The 21,037-nt window shown below is 37.0% G+C and overlaps 4 protein-coding genes and 1 long non-coding RNA gene across 7 annotated transcripts; 1 reads left to right on the top strand and 4 right to left on the bottom strand.

Annotated features, from left to right (window-relative positions):
* Nucleotides 1-122: 122 nt before the first annotated feature.
* LOC103870059 (COP1-interacting protein 7) lies at nucleotides 123-8,323 on the bottom strand. 3 transcript variants are annotated; one of them, XM_033292170.1, is made up of 12 exons: nucleotides 5,788-8,323; nucleotides 5,501-5,683; nucleotides 5,308-5,407; nucleotides 5,192-5,222; nucleotides 4,723-4,759; nucleotides 4,418-4,570; nucleotides 2,948-3,969; nucleotides 1,912-2,621; nucleotides 797-1,838; nucleotides 632-700; nucleotides 406-457; nucleotides 123-373 (listed from the first exon to the last, which is right to left on the bottom strand). In XM_033292170.1, exons 1-11 carry the CDS (start codon nucleotides 5,844-5,846, stop codon nucleotides 408-410), a joined length of 3,456 nt encoding a protein of 1,151 aa, XP_033148061.1. In that variant the 5' UTR covers nucleotides 5,847-8,323; the 3' UTR covers nucleotides 123-373; nucleotides 406-407. The 3 variants fall into 3 exon arrangements, with proteins under 3 accessions (XP_033148061.1, XP_033148062.1, XP_009146403.1); XM_033292171.1 differs by having other exon boundaries at nucleotides 127-457; nucleotides 2,948-3,242; nucleotides 3,297-3,969; nucleotides 5,788-8,319; XM_009148155.3 differs by having other exon boundaries at nucleotides 127-457; nucleotides 5,788-5,889; nucleotides 6,174-8,319.
* Nucleotides 8,324-8,768: 445 nt separating this feature from the next.
* Nucleotides 8,769-9,970, top strand: LOC103870056. The gene is made up of 3 exons (XR_633347.3): nucleotides 8,769-9,377; nucleotides 9,451-9,497; nucleotides 9,581-9,970. It is a non-coding gene; the product is annotated as an uncharacterized LOC103870056 (long non-coding RNA).
* Nucleotides 9,971-9,978: 8 nt separating this feature from the next.
* LOC103870161 (putative F-box protein At2g19630) lies at nucleotides 9,979-11,265 on the bottom strand. Its single transcript, XM_009148268.2, has 2 exons — nucleotides 10,797-11,265; nucleotides 9,979-10,658 (listed from the first exon to the last, which is right to left on the bottom strand). The coding sequence occupies exons 1-2, from the start codon at nucleotides 11,263-11,265 to the stop codon at nucleotides 9,979-9,981; spliced, it is 1,149 nt and encodes a 382-aa protein (XP_009146516.2).
* An 858-nt stretch (nucleotides 11,266-12,123) lies between these two features.
* LOC103870055 (J domain-containing protein APJ1) lies at nucleotides 12,124-14,088 on the bottom strand. The gene is made up of 6 exons (XM_009148151.2): nucleotides 13,719-14,088; nucleotides 13,431-13,524; nucleotides 13,192-13,265; nucleotides 12,925-12,981; nucleotides 12,608-12,829; nucleotides 12,124-12,527 (listed from the first exon to the last, which is right to left on the bottom strand). The coding sequence occupies exons 1-6, from the start codon at nucleotides 13,827-13,829 to the stop codon at nucleotides 12,399-12,401; spliced, it is 687 nt and encodes a 228-aa protein (XP_009146399.1). The 5' UTR covers nucleotides 13,830-14,088; the 3' UTR covers nucleotides 12,124-12,398.
* A 419-nt stretch (nucleotides 14,089-14,507) lies between these two features.
* LOC103870054 (phosphoinositide phosphatase SAC2) lies at nucleotides 14,508-19,473 on the bottom strand. Its single transcript, XM_009148150.3, has 16 exons — nucleotides 18,966-19,473; nucleotides 18,632-18,836; nucleotides 18,405-18,570; nucleotides 17,654-17,876; nucleotides 17,458-17,534; nucleotides 17,188-17,375; nucleotides 16,975-17,072; nucleotides 16,775-16,908; nucleotides 16,562-16,672; nucleotides 16,127-16,472; nucleotides 15,918-16,039; nucleotides 15,720-15,833; nucleotides 15,487-15,648; nucleotides 15,235-15,384; nucleotides 15,051-15,144; nucleotides 14,508-14,961 (listed from the first exon to the last, which is right to left on the bottom strand). The coding sequence occupies exons 1-16, from the start codon at nucleotides 19,050-19,052 to the stop codon at nucleotides 14,869-14,871; spliced, it is 2,370 nt and encodes a 789-aa protein (XP_009146398.1). The 5' UTR covers nucleotides 19,053-19,473; the 3' UTR covers nucleotides 14,508-14,868.
* Nucleotides 19,474-21,037: the final 1,564 nt, after the last annotated feature.

Raw genomic sequence — 21,037 nt, 5'->3', positions numbered from 1 at the left:
CTCACTTTTACGTGTTGATTACAAACAAAGATTATTCACAAGTAAAAGACATGTTTTGTTTTTGGAAACTATCGCATGTTACATGACAACGATGAGTTATTGCTACCATACTCCATAACACCTTATTACCAACTTCATTTATTGATTTTGTTGTACCATTACCAACCTTTTATTTTTGTTTGTACCACCAAAATCACATTGATACCAAACCGACAAGAACATGTTTTCAGGTTTGATACAATTTACAAATGTAGTAGGCTCAAAACCACTATCACAGAGTATACAGAGGATGATATTGAATACAAGAGAAACTATTCTCAATGATACATTGACCAGGAAACAAAGAAGCATGTAGAATCCTTTTATCTTTTCATTCGCTTGGATCCTATGAACCTTTGGTTTCGAAATCATTTCCCTTTGCTACGAAAATTGGAGAGTGAAAAGAATGACCTTGGTGCTGCAGTAAGAATGATGTTTTAAGAGTGAATTAAAAAAGCATATAGCTAACCATCTAGCCAGCTTAGCTATATCTTTAGATTCTATGGTGTTTTATAATATACTTTCAATCTTTTAGATTCTATGGAGACAATGGTTATAAGATTTTCTAGAATAGAGCACATAGATTGATTACCTTTTACAGAAGCTCCAGACATCTGATCTTCCTTCAGTTTAAAGCTCAATGGTGCGCTAGTGGTTCGGGCTGACATTGGGTACATAGACGTTACATCAACATGAATCATATCAAAGATGAACAAAAATGAGCTATGTACACTAGGGGAATAGAAAAGGCTGTTACCTTGTTCATTGAATAGCTCACTCTCGTTGAAACTATCATCAGAGGGCTGAGTTTGTAAGAATCTCGATTTTCTCAAGTCTTCTGATGATCTATACGCAAGATCACGTCCATCTTCAGTATCATCATCCCCTTCAGAGGTCGTAGCAGATATCCAGTCAGCCAAATTCTCAGCCGCACGGTTCTTCCTTCCAAAGTTCAAAAGCCTTTTCAACCCTTTCGTCACATCTTGTTTATTCTCAGCAGCTCCCCATTTCTTTCTCATTTGAGTTGTATCATTCTCTGTGTGGCTAAGGCTCCAGAAAGTAGGACTGTCCACTGGAGAGTCCACTGAAGCATCAAGCTCAGATGCCTCGTTTTGATACTGATGCTGCTTCACTCGTGCATCCAGAAACGAACCGATGGTTTGGTGATGATGCCTAGAAGCTAAAACAGCAGGTAACTCAGCGTTTGAACCAGGGTCAAGCTGAGAAGCTATAGATTCACCATCGTCAAAGTCTTGACTAAGTCTTGACTTCTCGTTTTCTGCGTCAGTAAAAGCTTCAGCTTCTGTGTCATCACCAAGCACATCTTCCACCTCTTTCTCCATTTCATCTGATGCATCGGATCCTTCTGAAGCCTTTCTCCCGCTATGCTCTTGCTCAAGATTCAAAGGTACAGAAACACCATCATCCTCTGGAGCAGCTGCTTCAGCAGCAACTTTTCTGAAATTTGTCGGCCTTCTCAGCTTCTCTTCTTCAGTTATTACTACAGTCTTCGGTCTCACAGAGCTTCTCGCCTGTGAGCGGACGCCGTTTCTCCCAACTCCTGAGGATGGTTGTTTCATGCCTTCCTTCTTGAACTCGGCGAAGTTTGGGACTGACTGTGCAAGAAGCTTGTCTTGTCCTCTCCGCCTAGCAGAACTGGGTGTAGAAACTTTGGCTGCAGAGCGTGAAGCTGATGTAGTAATGGTTCGAGAACTGTTTTTGGTTTGTTGTAGCTTCTTATTCTGTGTGCTCCTGGAAACATCTTCCTCTTCTTCACTCTGGAATGAGCTAATTGGATGCTGTCAAGACAAACATGAAGTAGTTTTAGCAAACCACAGGTAAACTCTCAAAAAGAAGAAAATGACGTTATACCTGATCCTTTCTAGCACTCAGCCTAGAATTGAAGTACACAAGCTTCTCTGCACGTCGAGCATCTGAGTCACGTCTTGCAGTAGACTGAGAAAATTTAGTTTTCATCTCAGCGTTACTGCGATCAAGTATATCTTGCATCATCTTCAACTTGGCTTCCTTCTCGCTCCTTCTTGAACTCCAGTCTTCCTTCAGCTTCGCGTCTCTCTTCTGCATATACTCCTCATAGAACTTTCCTCTAGAGCTATCTGAAAAGCTGATTTCTGGAAATTTTTGCCTTGTGGTATCTCCATAGTCACTGTTAGCAACCGCCTTCACAGTTGGTGGAGTTTTGAACTTGTCTTCATCATTTGAACTTGTGATTAGATCCTCTGCTACAGGTCTTCTGAGCTGTGACGTCACAGCTTGTTCACTAGGCTTTACAGGCTTGCCTCTACGGACAGAACTGGATTGATCCCCGGGGACACGGAGCATGTGTTCAGCAAATAGCTTTTCAAGCTCGTTTGCTTTCACTTTCAATTCATCATTCAGCTCTTGACTTCCCTTAGAGGCTCTAGCCCTTTGAACTTGCTCTGCACTGGACATTTGGTTCAAAGTATCACTCTCTGAGATGTCTGACACACTAATATTAATGGCTGAAGGTGGCTTTTTATTTACATCGGCAGAACCAGTTTCAGCCCTTCTACCATGTGGTCTTCTCATCTGTTCAGTACCTAAAAGACAATGGTGCAAAAAAATAATCTTAAGATGGTGAATTTCCCTTTTTGTACAAGTCAGGATAGTAAGAGAATCTACAAGTATAGAAAAGAATATAGGTACATTGTCACATTGAGAGTTAGTCCTTATCCTTTTCTCAGACAGCTGTTTAATAATAATAAATAATTAAGAAAATATAATACTTCTACGGTTATGATAATTTTCAAGCATTAGAAAAACAAACCAAAGAATAAAACCATATATAGTAGTGCATGATAGTTTTATGCATCTAGTGCAAGATGGTTAGATGCACAAAAAGAGATGGAAGTATAACTTTACTAACCTCCATAGACTTGTGTCTTTCTCTGGCGATCCTCAACTGGTGGTGATTGCCTAGTTGCTGAAGGTTCTCTCCTAGGAGACTCCGCAGTTCCTCCATTGCTCCGAACACTAGTGAGATTAGATTCAGTACCACTTAACTGCTGTAGTGTAGACAATGAATGACTCCGAGGATCCCTAGTCTGTATTTGATCCTGCTTATCTGATTCAAAATCTTTGTTATTGGACTCATCATCTATATTTGCATTCCTTGAGTAATCCAAAGGCACCTTCAAGTCTACCTCCTTGTCTTTCCGTAAGAAAGGAGAGCTTGATTTATGGGACTCTACTTTATCCGTTCCCATGTCACCAGTACTGTTGGAACTACATTCATCTTCATTCCTATGAGGATTCTCAACATGACTCAATCCGTTCTGTTCTCTCTTATTGTAGCCAACAGATTGTTTAGAAGATATACCACTTCCATCTTTGGACACTGATGACGACGAGGGACTATCACCAGCCCCATCCTTCCTATCATTCCCCAAATCAATGCTCATGTCACTAGCACCACTCCATCTCCGTACCACAGCTTTTTCCACCCCTGCGGAAGATGATAAATCAGAAGAGAGCCTTTTCAGATCAGTGGGTTTCACCACCACAGCTGTTTTCCCTCCAGAGTTTTCTTTCTGCTTGTTTTCAAAAAGGCTGATCCTCTCCTGCACACTGAGCCGTCTCGTTAGTTGCCTAGTTTGACTTGCTAATGGCTCATTTTGCACAGGAGTTTTTTCCTCTTCTTCATCCTTTTCACCATGACTACTTTGTGGCATCACCTTTGCTTCTTGTTGGGAGTATCTGGTTGCTGTTACACTTCTCTCTTCCATACCAGTTGCCAGGTTTTTGGATGGGTCTTCACTGGGATCATCAATTGACATATCAGATTCCCATGATGAACGTATAGCTTCTTGTTCCTGATTGAACCTCCTCCAAGAGCTCATAAGCTCTGGTCTTCTCTGGCAAACTGCTATAAACTTGGTGCATGCGTCACTGCGATTAAGTATAGCAGACAAAGCATGATCAGAGTGCACATAACAGATAGTTAACTGAGTTGGAAGCCAAAATATTTTTTGGAAGTCTATGAATTAGAAATGCATAATTCTAAAAAGTGAGATAATCCATCAGGTTAAATATTGGTAACCCCACAAAGAAAAAAGAGATTGAATTTTTTAGTACAGTTAGGCATCTTAGTCCTTTATAATCATGATCATCCACCAACCAGTAGTTCTCATGTCTACATCAGACCAAACCTACCTAAATTAGAGCATGATGGGTTTCTGTTTAAGGAAAAGAGCATGCATCAAGCCCTAAGCATTTAAACATAAAATCATATAGGCGACTATGTAAACATGTGGTTATGGCGATTATAGACGAACTATGTGTTATCACAAAGGTCCAAAGACCTGGATAATAATATAGAGGATATCTTAATACTTACTTCAAGCGACTGGCTCCAAATCGATCAGCAAATTGAGTAAGTTCGGGGACAGTGACTGGGTTGAAACCAGCAGCAGAAGCACGATTACAAGCCGTTTCTAAGTCCTGTCTAACTGCTGCAAGCCGTAAATCAATAGCTCTCAGTAGCTCCTTCCTGGTAAGGCAGAAAAGGAGAAAAATTCATTTTAAGACCATTCAAAATAAAACAACTTTTAGACAGGTAACGGAAAATAAAACAACTTTTGGACAGGTAACGGAACAACAATTAATAGGTGTAGAACAGTAGAAGTATAGAAGTTCCTTTACTTTGTCACATCAGCTGCTGGTGTAGTTTCCGTGCCATCTGAACCAAGAAAGTTTTAGCGAGATTATGCCAAAGCAAGAAAGAAACGACTTAACATGCAGTTAAATATATATGATAGACATGTATGGGCAAACAGAAAACGACATAATGCCTTCAGATTCTAAATATAGAAAACGACATAAAGCATTCAAATCCTAAATGTCACTCTGTGCTTTTCTCATATTTGGCAGTAAGATTTCTAGCTGTAACGCATTGATTTTAGAGGCGTGCATACTGTAAACTCAGCCAGTATAACAGTCTATTAAAAAAAGGGGGCAGTGATGGTCTATATAAGTTACTATTCTAGCGTCCGTGAATAACTTAACAGCATCTCACAGTTCACTTCACACACTTTTATCACTAACCGTCACTGTAACCAAGTTCTTAGAGCCAATGCACAATTTTCCATGTAACAGAATATACAATGCATACCTTTTGCACCAGGTCGGTGATCACCAGTCCCCTAAAGCAAGATATTATCAAAATCAGTAAGAGAACTCCAGATAACACATTCATTAGCTAACTTGAAATTAAAAGAGGTGAAGTACCTCGCCATATATTTTCCGGGCAGCCTCTAACTGAGACATTTCCTCATCCAAAGCGCTAACCAATTCAAGAACCTCTGGGGTACTAACAAAGCGTACAAACCTATAAACCAGAGCAGGCACAAGGGTAAATTAGCAATGATCTCTACTCCACTAAAACTAGTACACATCTCTCGTTCAAAAAAGGAATCTAAACCTCTCGAGCGTCGCTTTAGTAAACCAAGTTCCAGCATTTTTGCTGCTCTCAACTTGTAACCTTATAGACTGAGCTTCCCGGGCGACCTGCTCTTCAGCGACTTTCAAATGAGCAACAAAAGGTTTCACCAGTCCAGAAGCAATCTTCTCAGTATTCCCAGCAGTAGAGACAAACAATTCACATCTGTTACGAAAGAAATAACATAGCAAGTACGTTAAAAAAAAAACAGTAAAGACTAACAATGTAATAAGGAAGAAGAAGAAGAAGAATCCATCTCCAGTAATTACCTTGACCGCTTTGGGGAGAGTTGGAAGAGAGCATAGTCAAGAGGTATAGCTGGTCTCATCTTCTCCCTCTTTCGCCAATAAAAAAAATCACCAAGTCCTCCCCTTTAACATACCCAACAAAAGCAAAAGTAAAGACAGCATCAGAAGCGTAAATGCTATAGAGGAAACTGAAGCGGGCAGAGAGAAACGGATCCATTCAAAACAAGAAGAGTGAAATGCATAGGAAGCAATATTCAACTTTAAGAGTCCACATTACAATAATAGAAACCCCCACAAAGTTGACAAAACACAACAACAGATCTGGTTCCGATCATGAAAAAAAAAATGAGATCTTCAAATCCAAAATGGGAACTTTGAAGTAAAGTCATACTCGGATCAGCCTTTACCTGTGGGTAAGTAAAGGAAAAAAAAAAAAAAAAAAGAGAGATCTTTGGGGGTCTCTTTCCGATTCAAATTCGCTATCAACAATGTCTCTTTCTCTAATGTCTGTTATTGGCGGCGATTGCTTTGTTTTATCTGCTCTTCTTCACTCTTCTCCCCCTCCAAACTCTTTTAACAAATGGTGGTGTTACTGTCTGAACAACCTTTTTGTTCTTTAGTTGCTTCTGAGTGGATTTGATATCTCTCCCATTTGTCTCTCTTTTGTTTAAGAACTACTTTTGGAGCGAGAAAGTAGATTCAGAAGAGAGAGAGAGACGAAGGCGTTGTTCAGACAGCAAATCACCATTTTTGTTGACGAGACAGAACACACACACAAGTAGCCTATACCGTGAGAACAGAAAAAAAAAGAGAAGTAATTTGTAGAGCGTAAATTTTCAAATTTTAAATTAAAAATTAAAATTAAAAGAAAGTCGGCAGTGTAATGCGAAATCCCGGATATAGGACTCTCCATTTTACCAATTTACCCTTTGTTTTTTAATATAATTTTTTTTGTCAATAATATAATTTAAAGTTTCTTCGTAAATAAGAGTTAATTTAATTTCTTACATTATTTGAAGCATATGAATTTCTTACAAATAAAGGGGTAATATTGGTACTTTTACCTTTTAGATCCAACCAAATTTAACGTTGACAGTAAAATAGCACAATGATTGGGTTTTCAAAGAGTTTTAAAAATTTTCCGTATTCTCATATAATACTTTTAAGCAAATACAAAGATGTTGACAAAAATTATATACTAAAGTACTTATTCCACTCTTCTCAAAACTACTAATATTTTAACACCAACCATTTTAATTCCAGCTTTTGGAGACATTTTAAACAAAATGATGGACCCCATGAAAAAAAGGCTAGAGAATATCTAATTATTAATTCTTCTAACTTTAATTTAAAATGAAGAATTGGTCTCAACTCCTAACCAAATAAAATATAAGACTTCCTGCTTTGACTCCTACCGAATTCTCCATAAATTCCATTTTTTGTGTGCTTTGGTATATGTTTACTATTTACTTGGATCAATTACGAATCATGGAGCACAAATGATATAAATAAACATTTTCATAATACATAGATATATGTGTGTAATCCAAGGGTCCTACACGGCTACACCTCAGATAGTAATTGCAAACACTTTCTACAGAAAACGTATAAAAGCATCTACAATGGGGTTACTAAGAAAGAGTTTTTAGGAAAAAAATAATTAAATAATCAGTTGATTCCAGTAAAAACTAAAAATTTAATCTTTAAAATCTCTAAATAAAAACTATTTTTTAGTGAATTCTTGTATTATTTGCGGATCTCCACGATATGTGATAATTAACTATTGGTTAATATTTTTTTTATCTGAAAAAAAAATAATACTTAAAAAAATCAAAATACATTTTTTCTAAGGATTTTTTTAGATAACACCATTGTGGGTGTTTTAACTACTAGTCATTTCCTTAATTTTAGGAAGTTTCGTTTCTCGAAAAAAATCATTAGTGTATTCTTCACAAAGACGTTAATACAAATTTGAAGGATTTTTACGGTGAGGATGGGAAGATGGTATTTCCTCAAAAGACCTACGGAATAGATCAGAAACCCTTTTTTTAAAACAAAATAGATCAGAAACCACACTAAAAAATATATAAACAAATATGAAGAGTTTAATTATAGGTTAGTGAGTTGACAAAAAAAATTATAGGTTCGTGCACATGATTAATTTATGAGAAACCTCCATGTGGGTTGACATTCCAAGTGATTCTCAAGTTATTAACAACAGTAAATATACGGACACTTACTTCAAAGAAGTAAAATTACTATTAAGTAAAGACAATATTACATGTTTAGTTGAATTTTTCATCTTTTTATAGTTGATTTTTTTCTTGCGAAACACGAACATACATTCTAAAACCGAATATTTGACTACTTACTTACATGAACACATTATCCATTATGTACACTTCGTATATATACAAACAAAGTCGTTGGATCGGATATTTCTTCACGTACATGTTTTCCATTAATCCCTTTCAACGGTCCAATGCATTTAGCACAACCCTGCAATGTTGCGAACGTTATAAAGGAACATATGTGTTCTAGTACGTTTATAAGATTTAAACTAGCAGCTAATAGTAAGAGAAAAAAGAGAAACAACAGAAAATGAAATTAAAGATATGGATCTCAAACCAATCGCAAGCATTGAGACTGGTGGCATGTGTCTCACTTGGTGTTCCAGCTGCATCATATGATTATGACAATCATAAATGTACACATCAATATGTTTCAAGCTTGTGTGTGACCATGTGCACAAATATCACCTCAATGTCTTTTGATTGCTCATAATGCAACCATAGAAGATAACTTACGAGTCAAAGGAGAACCGGGGATGCTTGATCCGATAGGAGAATCCGGGACACGACCTGGATCCACCATCAAATTCTGGAGGTGACCATTTCTTGTGACAATTTCGCTGGAAATGTGACTTCTCAACTTCCTGAGACCATTTTCTGGGGCAGGACCGGCCACAGTTTCATCCCAAAGCTTGTGTAAGAATCCCATAACTCCAATCAAATTTTCAAAAGTTTTTTGTTTTTGTTTTTGTTTCTTCTCTAAAGGGGTTTGCTAACAATCTCTCTAGTGTTTTTCTTTATTGGAGGATAATAGTGTGGTTTTATTTATATGAAGATAGGAAAGAGAAGCGTTGAATATATTTGGTTAGACTAATAATATAGATTTGACCTTAAATTAAAACTTCCAAATTAAAGAGATGTAATCAAGGATGATGATATTATTATTATTAAACAAAGTTGATAAATCTAGCCGATAAGAAGAAGATCAGCTTAGACAATGAGTTTATAGGATGTGACACGTTTGACTGCTCATCCAAAAGAAACATCAACCCAGTTTATAGAATGTGAGTCATGTGCCACCTTTGACTTCTCATCCATCAGTAACTAGTTTATAGGATCGCTTAGATTTTATTTATTACGTCATGGGCCTGGGCCATGTCTTGAATGGGCCATAGTTAAACCATTCTGCAACGGCTAGTAGCCTTCTTTAATCGTGGTCCGTGGATAAAGCAAAAGAACAATCACAGAAGAGAAAATGCATCAAAGAGCAGCAGAGTCTCTGGAACAATCACTTCTCTGCTGACATTTTACTCCATCATGGTAAGTTCTGATGGTAACCACCAGTCTTTGCTTGTGTACTTGTGCTAAAGCTTGTTGTTTTGTTTTTACACAGATTCTTCCAGCATCAAGGTAAAGCATCTCAAGCATGATAAAGAAACGGTACTTGACTCCGCTTCAATGTGTCTCTCTTGAGAATTGCTTTAGTTATGACTTATGAGAGATTTTGTGTTTTTTGGTTTCAGATGGATGCTAAGAACAATCTGACTTGTGAAGAACCAGAAGAGATACCATCCCCCAAGTTGAGATATTGGCTGAAGAGCTCAACAACTCCATGGCTCTCTCCAATCCGGCATGGCTCTACGATGATGATGCCTTCCACTCCTCTGGCTTGGCGGTTGGATTCAGCTGACTTCACTCTCAAAGAATACTTCTTCTGAATGTCTGCTTTGTCCTCATTGTTTTTAGTTTATACTCCTCTATTGATATATTTTTTTCTCAAAAACAAAATTATTTTAAATAAACTCGATTTATATAACCAGGAAAAAAAATCCAATAAATATGAACTCAGAAGCCATGATTCTTTACTCAAATTACAAAGCCCTTAGAATTTTCATGAAGCTTGAAAATAGGTGTTGAATTCTTAAAGAAGAATCACATTCTCAACATAGTTGAGATAGGTGTTGAATCTCTTACCCTGAAACGCTTCCATGCCTTGGATTCCAACTTTTGTTATCGTATTTCTCTCCACATTAAAGTAGATGACATAGGAAGGCACATTTTGGAGCGAAGGTGCTAAGACGATTTCGTTTGTACCAACTATTATTCCAGCAAAGCACATGGTTTTTGTAACTACATCCTTCCACGAAGGAGGTAATATGTATACATGCTTGGACCATTCAGCATCTTGTAAAACCCACAGCTGAAAACTTTTACTCGTTGTACTAATATTCTCACCAGGAGCATCTCCAGACATAAGCAAACCCAGTTTCCCATTGTAATTAACCAGAGTTGTTGAATCATGCATTGTTCTACCGAAATTCACAAAACTGAACTTCTCAACCCTCAAATCAAAACAAGCTACCATGGAATTCGCGGAAGATCTGTTGGCTGAAGCTGCATAGTAAATAACACCGCTGATGGATATCCATTTATTTGAAGAATAATGTGCTGTGGTACACTGGACCAACCTCCACGACAGTTTCTTGGTTCCTAATGTCAGAACTTGGTGCTTTGCAGAAATCTTCGAGCGTTCCATTGACAATACCTTGAACTCTTTAAAAACGGGGTCATATCCAAGATAGTTGTTCACCAGTGGCGAATCTAGAAATTATTTTGATAGAGTCAAATATAAAGTTTATTTACAAAGTATATTGTATATAGAAAGGGGCATTCACTAAATTTTTCTTTTTTAAAAAATAGATTGAAATTTTAAAAGTGATGACACTTTTGCACATGTACCTTGGCCCCTGCGTTCCACTACTTCAAACCACTTCCTCGACTTCAATCTAGGCAAGGTCAAGTACTGTCCCGTGCTGGGGTTACATATCACTGGTTTTCTCGACCTGGGCCTAGCTCCATAACAAAAGCCATTCGTACAACCAAATAACTTGTAGGAGGAACTAGGGAAACGTGCAAGATTGTGATTGGCGGCTACAACAACATAAGACGAGTTCTCTTCTTTTTCAGGATGAGGTGATGACAAGAAGAAGATATAGTTACGATTGTGATCTTGGCATGCGAAGAGAAGCTGAGGGCGAGCAGAAGATTTGGTCAAGAACAAGTCTGTGAAATCTTCACGTAGAAGCATGGAGGACCAGAGCTTGCATGCGCAACGACATCTTGCTATATCCTTCGACGGCAGCCTCGAGAATATCTCCACAGCGAGTTCATCAGGTATAGGCAATGAGTTTCGATGAAGTGACGTCATTGATCGTGTAGCAGCGCGTTGTAATGTCATGGCTGAGTTGAGTTCGTATCGTATCGTTTGGAAGGAAGAGTTACGGTAAAAGAAAGAAAGGGAGGTGGTACCGTATCCCTTAGGTTAACGTAAAGATGGATTTTTTAAAGAAAATTACTTAGATTAACCCTTATTATCAGTATATTACAACATATAACCCATATAGCTTGACTTATTACATCAATGCCAAAAAATCCTAACATCAAACTACAAAAACAAAGATTTAACAGTTACATGAATCAAAGCAGTGAATCTCAACCTATACATATGAATCAATCATCTCCTGTGTACACTATTACTCTCAAGAACTCAAACTCATCAAGACAGAGGACTTTCTAACAAGACAGTGAGATAGATGACAGTTTGAAGTTTTGTCTGCATTGATATAAATCATTACACAATCAGAACATGCAATAAACATTATAATAATTGTGGGTTTAGCCCTGAGGCGGCATGTCTCTCAGAATAATTTCATGAATAAAAAGTTCAAACATATGAGCCATTCTCATTTACACATTGCACAATAAGCACTGAGTTTCTGTATACGCTAAACATAGCATTAAAAGTTGACTCCTCATTCTTCTTTTACACTATCCTCCGACTTCTTGATTGTTATGTAACATCTCCAATTGAGTTTTAAAGAGTTGTATTCTCTCTCAAGATCAAAGCTTCATTAACGGACTTCAACCTCTCTTTCTCAAAGGCCCACCAAGCTCTCCACAGTCTACTTTTTTTCAACTTTCTGCGAATCCAATTACCACCATTTGCCACCTCTCCAAGAAGCTTGTAAGATTATTTTCTCACAGATTGTCCGAAATTCTTTTTTTAACATTTTGAATAATTGATTCTGTAACTTGTCACGCACAATAATCGCAAGAAAAACAATTATAAAGCCGTTGACATCATCCCATCTCAATGGTCTTAACGACTCTTCTTGCTTAGTTGACAAGAATGCAATCACATTGTAAGAGAGAGAGAACTAAAGAGGTGGGTAGTTTACAAAACGGCAACGCTTTTGTTGGACAAGAACCAGTCCTCTTATGTGTGACTGACTAGTCGACAAATGTGGAGGTGAGGAAGCAAAAATATGGGACTGAAAAAGGCTATGAAGTGGGAACTCCATAGTTGTTGGACGACGACGTTTGGTGAGAAGCAGATTGAGCATTGTTCTTCCGTCTGCTTCTTCTCCCACCATTGTTCTTCCCCTTCTTGAAATCCTGCTGATGTTCCACCTGCAAAACCCATTTCATCATCAAGAAGACATCTCCGGGATGAGCATTAAATAGATTAAGATGTTCTTAAATTTCCTTACCCCTAAAGAGAAGGGGTGAGGTCTAGGATCATTAATCCCCATTGGATTTGTCCCAAACGGTGACTGCTGAGTATTTGAGTCAAAGACAAAGCTACAAGAGGAAGTGAAAGTTGAAGCAGCATAGCAAGATGATGGCGATGGCGAGGAGGCGAATGCTTCTCCTTGAAGCATCTCATGAAACAGATCTTGTAAGTGTTCGAAACTGTCTCCTGAATTGTTCTCCTGCCAAAAAAAAAAACATCTCAAAATGTCACTTAACCGCAATCAACAGCGTTTAACAATCAAAACATATGAGAAACTAATGAACAATATCTTACACTAGGCTTGGATTGATTCATCATTACCGCCATTTCGCTCAAGAAATCTCCCATTCCCTGCACAAAAAGTAATATCCATCAAATACATGGTTTATATGTTATAAAAAAGGCATGTCAAGAAGCAAGTAATCTCACTTAATTCATTTTTTTTTTTGAAACACTCTCGCTTAATTCATTTACAACACAAAATTAACCAGACATGTTTCCCTTTTAGACACATTCGAACAAAATTTTAAAGCAAAAAAAAAAAAAGTTAGGGAAGTTTACGTTTTGGTCAGAATCATCATCAGTATTATAAGCTCCAACGTCATAGAGGAACCTCTTGTTGGAGTCAGACAGAACTGTTGTGTCCACAAAAGGAAAAAATAAAATCTTAATTCACAAAAATTTAAAAGGATGACACAATAAAAAATTCTTCTGTTATCCAATAATCTCATCCCATTTGTTCCATCAAAAAATATATAATTGACCAGAGTTTTTTTAAGAAGAAGATGGTGGAAAATTACCAGAGTAGGCCTCTTGGATGCCCTGAAACTTCTTCTTTGATTCATCTACAAACTCCAAGTTCCCCATTGATGAACAACGATCTGGATGCCATCTCTAATTACAACGTCAAAAATCAAAAGTTCAGTACCAAAAGGAATGATTTTTTCACACAAGAACATATAATCACAGTTTCCAAAATCTCACAATTCAAAACCTATCATATAAAGGCGTGATCTTTATTCACAGAATCTATTACAAAACACGAGATTAAACTCGCCAAATAAAAATATTTATAAAAGGTAACTCACAAGAGCGAGCTTCTTATAAGCAGTACGGAGCTCAGTGGGGGTACATTCTTTCTTCAGACCCAGAAGAGAATACAAATTATCGTTGCCTTTCTCGATATTGTTCGAAGCCATACTCCTCACTTTCTTCTCAAGTTTACAAAACCGACAAAACAAGGAACTTGAAACTCAATAAAACAAACACGTTCCTAAGGTGCTATAAGTAACACTAATGGATTCTAAAGCACGTTTATAAGACGCACAAACAAGGGGAGGATTAGGGTTTGATGGATAGAAACTCAGTGATGATAAAAGATACGTAGAGTAGAACTCTCCAGAACCTCTGTTACCCCCACATGTCTATGTTTTTTTTTGAGCTTCTATTAATACTTTACTGATAAAATAAAATAAAAACCTATTATTTCTGTATTTTTTTTATAGGTTGGGTGGATAAAATTTTACAGATTTGGTTGATATTTTTTCTTATTGGGGTCTCGAGAAGGTTCTAATGAATGTGGTCTTGTTCGTAAAGACGTGCCCTTTCAGTTTTAAACGCGTTAAAATCCGCCAGGACCCCACTGTTGAGTGATGACTAATCTGTCGTTTAACCAAGTCATAACGAATCATTTAATTCTTTTTTCTTTTACCTCATCCCTAAATTAATTAAGCTAAACTGAACTTGACCTTGTTGTAAAGTATCAAAGATTGTTTATATAATACGCTTACTGTATTATCTTGAACGGAAACTTGACATCAACTCTACTCTTTTTAACTCTGTTGTGGAGCAGCTGAGCAGTTTTGTAGAAAGAGTACTAGCTAATGAACATCCTCTCTGTTTTATTGCATTAAGAATCAAGAGTCCCCCCCAACCCAAAAAAAAATTTAAAAATGTCAAAAGGATAAATCCAACAAGATCTGAGTTATGTTCATCATCAACCATCATGTCTCAGTAAATTATGTACAAGTTTGTTTACCCTCTCCTCTCCTCTCTTTTTATTTTGTTTTCTTTTTCTTGCTCACCTTTTCACCTTTTTTCTTCTTTGAATCCGATTAATAAATTAGCCGACGGTTAGTTTTTCTTTTTCAGTTATTTTCTTCTCTCATACGTTTCTTTTCTTCACCAGCACTCATAGGTGTGTAGTATGTTTCTTTTTATCTTGTAGAAAATTTTGTCTCACCAGAAATGTCCCTCTTCATCCATCACCCACCTCACATAGCCTTGAGGAATCCCAGCAATGGCTTCTTCCTCCCCATTAACTTCATCTCTCTGTCAAAAGTAAAAACAGATTTTGATATTAGAACACAAGTATTATGCATCATCATTGGCGGCTTTGTATTTTTCTTTTCCTGCTTCACCTTTGTGTTGCCTGAACAAGATTCAATCACACGAATTTCTGACTCTATTTTTGTACTTTCAGGGATGGTTTCAAAGGATCTAACCGCAGTGGACCTGCATAAGATGAAAAAATAACACATTTGGTTGGTAACATTATAAGTCATTGATGAATTCAGAAAGAGATCTTTTTTTTTTTTTGTGTACCTTCCGTAGCTCTCATCTTCACAAGAGTTTGCTGAAGAAGATACCCAATCCATATCAAAAGCTGCACATGTACATTGGTCACCATTGCAGAAGCAATCGTTTTCAAGTATCTCATCTAGACCTATTTCCTCCAACGTCGGTGGTGGAGCACTGCAAACACACACACACAAAGAACCATTCCCCAATACTTAGCTGACAAGAATCTAATTTAGATTTATTTGATAAAGATCATAAGCTTCCTTCTTCTTTTACCTCAAACTAGCAGCAATCATGGCAGTTTCAGACGTTGAGATCTCAGGTGCTGAATCTGAAAGACCTTTACCTTCTTCATCATTTTCAGCTAAACCATGTCTAGCAGCTGCACTTCCCTCGCTTAGGATGCTACTTTCTGACAGAGATCGTTTCATCGTAGACCTAAAAGGCAGTAAAATGAAAATGTAAGTAATCTTTAATTAAACTGTGTCTCGTCTAACCAGGAAACCTACCTTGAATTCTCAGGTACAGAACTGGCAAGAAACCTTGCCGCATTGTAATGCTGATCAGAACCCAATTCCCACAGCGCTGGCTTATCTTGTTGTGGCTGAAAGTATCCCAAGAACCTATAAAATAATACAAGTGAAAAAAAGTCAAATCATACCAAGAGGGCAGTGTGGTGAAGAAAGAGAAACTTTAAGTCAGCCTACAAGTTAATAGCATCTTGCTTTTCAGCATCCATGTAAGCGTTACTGTAGTAACGCTGCAAAGTTCTGAATAGCTCCTGTGACTGCGTCGCCGCTTTCCACTGACCACGCCTTTCACAAAATATCTGTCCACAGTAATAAGAAGATCATAGGTTAATAATGTTAGCAAGGCAACAAGTTATGGACAGAGAAGCTAAACAAGGAGACCTGACCTTGTTGTGTGCTGCAGATCCTCCATACTGAAGCGCAAGCGTATCTCCCATTGTCTCATAGATTCCCATCAAATCTTCAGCGAGGGGATTATCCAGATCAATGGTAGTGGACTCTGTCAATCCCAAAGCATGGAGTTGACGCCCAAATGCTACCAAACCATAAGCGTACTGAGCAACGTTGGTGCGATCTAAACAGTCTATGCAGTTAGTCCTTAGGATTCCTTTCTGAAGCATGGTGGTTGCTTCTTCCTTTGCATCTTTACTGTCGTTACCGTTCTCCACCGCTGAGTCTGATGCAGTCTCGTCTTTGGGAAGATCATGAGTAGAACATTCACCAATGTTGTTCCTGCAATAAAAAAAACAAAAGTATGTAAATCAATTGCAAGAAACTATATAGAGGGCTATAAAAACTGTTGGTAAATTTTGAGTACTCACTCCATGGTGTTCTGAAACCCATCTGAAGTTAGCTGAAAGTAGAAGATGCCAGTCAAGTTCAGTGCGTAAGTAGCCAACCTGTCGAGAATCGCCAACACGTTTGTGCCCTTTCTGGAACAGAAGAAAAAAACATTTCAGTAAAAGTACAAACGCATTTGTGTTACTAGAAAATGCAATTAGAGGAGCATTGAGAGGTTGTGTCCATCTACTTACTTTCTGGAGTGCTTATGAAGATCCCAGTGAAGAGGCCTTAGACGATCCTCCTTGCTTAACCCTTTGTTTATAACTTTAATAGCATTTGCAAACTCTGCACGCAGAATAGTCTCTCGAGGCCTCTTTTCACGTGTCTGTTTTTATCAATCAATCGAGTTAGGATTTATCAGGTAACTTCATTGACAAGTAAGAGTACCAACCTTTATCAAGTTCAGTATGATGATTGGATTCCCATATCTCTTCGCAAGATTTTCAAAATGCAGTCTTGTTGCCTCGTAGCTAGGGTCTTTCGCTGACACTTTACACATAAAAGAGAAAATCAGCACAAATATCAAAGCAGCAAAAGAACCTGATAAAAGACTAATAATGTTGGATAAGAGAGAGAGAGAGAGAGAGAGAGAGAGAGATCATACATATAATATCAGGTCTGATATTCAAGCGTGAGGTCTCCTGAGACCAGAACAAAGGAATCGAACCCCGGTTCTGAACTACAGAACTTATTCGGCCCGGATTGCCATCTTGAGCTTCCTCGAAAACAATCTGCTCTGTCTCCACATCATTAGCTACCCTGCCTTTCTCGTTCACACCACGTTTCAAATATCTGGAGAACAAGATACAAAGATTACACCTTAACCAAATGAAAAGGCTGGAGATAGAACAAGCTCAGGGTGGAGTGGGTGTACCTTGTGCCAGCATAATGCCTAGACCGGCGCGCAATTAGAGTCAATCTAAAGTTCTTCTCAGAAACTGATAGCTTAACCTAAACATTATACAAAGAGAAAAAGGACATTCCAAAGGGTATAAACAACTTTTAATGTGCATTAGAAGACAAAAGAATTGAGTAGGCATCTACATAGTAAATTAGGACCAAGTAAGTACCTGTTTGAAGAAACCATAAACAAGGGCAACTGTCCACATACAGTCCTTGGCATTGTTTCGAATCCGTCGAGTTAAGTAATCATTCCAGACAAACATCGTTTCGTAGTAAGTGTGTCCTTCCACACCGTTTGACAGATTGCTCTGGAGTGAATGCATGATGTGATATGAATAGCTGAAGAAGAAGTCCTTTGAGAGATCCACAGTGCAGAGAAGCCTCTTGTACCTAATCACATTCCCAAAGAAGATAAAAAGAAAGTTAGAAAACGAAAGATGATTTAGACCAGAACCTGGATCAATCAGTAAATAATCTGAAAAAAAGAAAGGAAAGTACAAAGATAAATCAAAGTTGCAAAATATAACAAAATTAGAAGAACAAAAAATAAAATAAATGAGCTCTCTCCCTTTCTTGATAATACCTCTGTCATATAACAAATCAAAATATATACAATGGCCACTGTACATACCTAGAAGTAGTAAAAAGAGAAAAAAAAAGTGCAACAAAGGCTAAAGAAATAACAAAATGGAAAAAAGAAAATTAATGAAACTCTAAAGCTGCTGGATTAATCTCCAATAGGCAAAAGGACACAGTTTACCTCAACAACCTGTGACACTCTTATTGAGCAAAGATCAACAGAATCTAAAAATACAAGTGGAAAGTTTTATAATTGCCAAAAAGTAATGTAGTGTAACGTAATGAAGGTACCAAGGTACATGTTTTTCATTTTTACAAGCAGAAGTGACATAAGAAAACCTTTTCTCGTCCTTAGAATAAGCCACATTGGATAGCACAGAGGCATGTGGGATGGTAATAATCTTGCTCTTCGCTACACCGTAAACCGTGTGGCCGCAGATCTCACCGAGCTTCCTTCTCTTAGTGATTATCAGCATGTAGTAAGGTCCCAAGAACCTTACGAATCCTAAAACCAATAAACAAATGTTAAGCTCATGAAAAAGAAAACAATTTATAAAGGACGTTACCTATGATCCCATAGCAAGTGGTGACAAATTTTAAACCACCAGAAGATCTGTTCCCTTCGTGTATCCGTCTCAGAGTCTCGAAGCATTCAGCTTCTGTGTAAGCCGTTGAGTCTTGGTAGAAGTTGAGCTCTGTTGGATCTGTCCTGTCTAGCTTTAGAACCCTCCAACAGGTTCGGTTTTTATCTCTTCCAATCATATAAAAGTTCTGTTTTTTAAACACAAAAAGGTTCAGACTTTAGCAAAAGACAAATCAAAAAATCTAAACACAACACATAAGAGAATCAATCATATGATGAAACGTTAGAGAGAGAGAGAGGGGGGGAAGAATCATCACCGAGCGGGTCTCGTAGAGCCTGAACTTTTGGAGGAAAGAAGAAGACATGTCGACTTGTTGGTCGTTCGATCTCTCTGGCGCAGCCATTTGGGAGGAGAGCTCGATAAAGTCGGGTCCTTTCGGTTATAATTAAAACAAAAACAAGACAAGGGAACAAAACTCCCCCCTTCCCAAAATAGATCTCAGACACGAGGTCCGTACAGATCAGACAAAACTGAATCTTACACAAAAAACTCAGAACAACAAATTAAAAAAAGATCGAATCTTTACGATTTACAAACACAAACAAGACGATTCAAGAATCACCCTTTTGGTGAACAGATCGAGATTTCGCGGGAAGAGAGATTCTCAGATTGGTGGATGGAGAAGAAGAAGATGATGACAGAGCTGCGGTGACCGGAACCACAGAAAGAAAGAAAAATGAAATTTATTTTTTATTAAATTTTTAACTTTGGGCGCTTGTTTATATATGAGTCTCCTAAAATCGGTAGTTTTTTAAAAGAAAATTGGCTTTGCCAGAATATTGATTTCGAAAAGGTAAGCTTGACTTGTTAAATCTTTGTTCAAACTAAAATGGGGTGACTTGTAATTTGTTTCTTTATGTTTTCAATTTAATAAAAATGTCTAATTCTTGCATATATTAATTATATTTAGTTTTCTTTTGAAAAAATGTTAACTCCATATGAGCTGGCGAAGAAATTATCTCCATATGTGCTTAAATCATTTAATCAATACAATTAAAACATAAACTATTTACAACCCATCAATTCAAAACTATATTACTATTCCATATGTTTTATTTTAAGTGTCATTTTAGATTTGTGCACACATATTAAAAAAATAATTAATTTTATATATTTTCTATATAAAAACACAATTACATATACACCTAACCATATTTCATTTAGTATAAAAATAAATTGTTAAATAAAATTAATAAATTTTGCATTGAAAATCAAAAATAACACTTAATACGAAACAGAAGGAGTATTATTTTAGAACGAATAATAACATGACATGTGGAAATTAGAAAGAAGAAAGCAATGTAAGTATATAAATAACTCTTGTGGGACAAATGATGTAAGAACATGCATACAAATTATAGATCATTCCTATATAAATTTAGAGAAAGACAGCATGAATCTGTACATCCAATAAACAGAGATTAAATATTAATAGCTAGAAATAGCGAGATGGTGAATTCATAAATCATTTAAAGAGGAAAATATATAAAAGATAGTAACAAAACCATAAAATAAAGTACATAATTTTTTATTTTTTTGAAAGTAAAAGGATTAAACCCATATCTATTAAATATACAGATCTAATGTTCGGATGAGAGATGCAACTGACGGATAGATCCTCTCTCGGATATTCAAATGAACTGTAAGCATGAACTCATATCCGCGTGACCACACGTAAAGCTAATAATTTCGCACTAGAGGGAAGTCGATCTCTGGCCTTGATCAACAGGACAACTCCTCCCCTAGTGGAAACCATTAAGCCACTAAGATGCGGTTAAGTATATAAATTATATTCTTCCTCTTAGCATTTTCCTTGATTAGAGCAGCTGGCTGAATTTTTGATAATTTCTTGTGTTGCCTTCATTTTTTCCCCATTTATGCATGTTTGCATTTAGTGTGTGTTTTTCAAACGAGTAAACCCACAACCATAATCATTTAGTGTGTGTTTTAATGATTCATTCTAGACTATAGTTTTACTCTGCGTTTGATATTTGCTTCCACATCGTGATAACAATTAACAATCTAACATCATGAAGTCAATGACAAACGTGATCAGCATTTCGGGAACGTTAGTTTTCTTATTTACAAAATCATGTCAAACTCGTTTTGACCGTTCATTGAATAATAATAATAATAATAATAAAGGATTCATATTTTTCTTACGGTGTGAAGATTAACCAAACGTGTACGGGTTTACAAACTCCTCTTGCCCTTGGATTTTGATGGATGAGACATTCTTATTGATTTTAGATGTTTCGTGGTATTATCAAAATAGTTAATTCTATTAGTATACTAAACCAGTTCATGTGTATGTTATATACAAAATGG

Source organism: Brassica rapa, chromosome A05 (genome assembly GCF_000309985.2).
Source record: "Brassica rapa cultivar Chiifu-401-42 chromosome A05, CAAS_Brap_v3.01, whole genome shotgun sequence".
Lineage (NCBI taxonomy): Eukaryota > Viridiplantae > Streptophyta > Magnoliopsida > Brassicales > Brassicaceae > Brassica > Brassica rapa.
The sequence above is the reverse complement of the archived record's forward strand: the minus strand, read 5'-3'. Positions and strand labels throughout refer to the sequence as shown.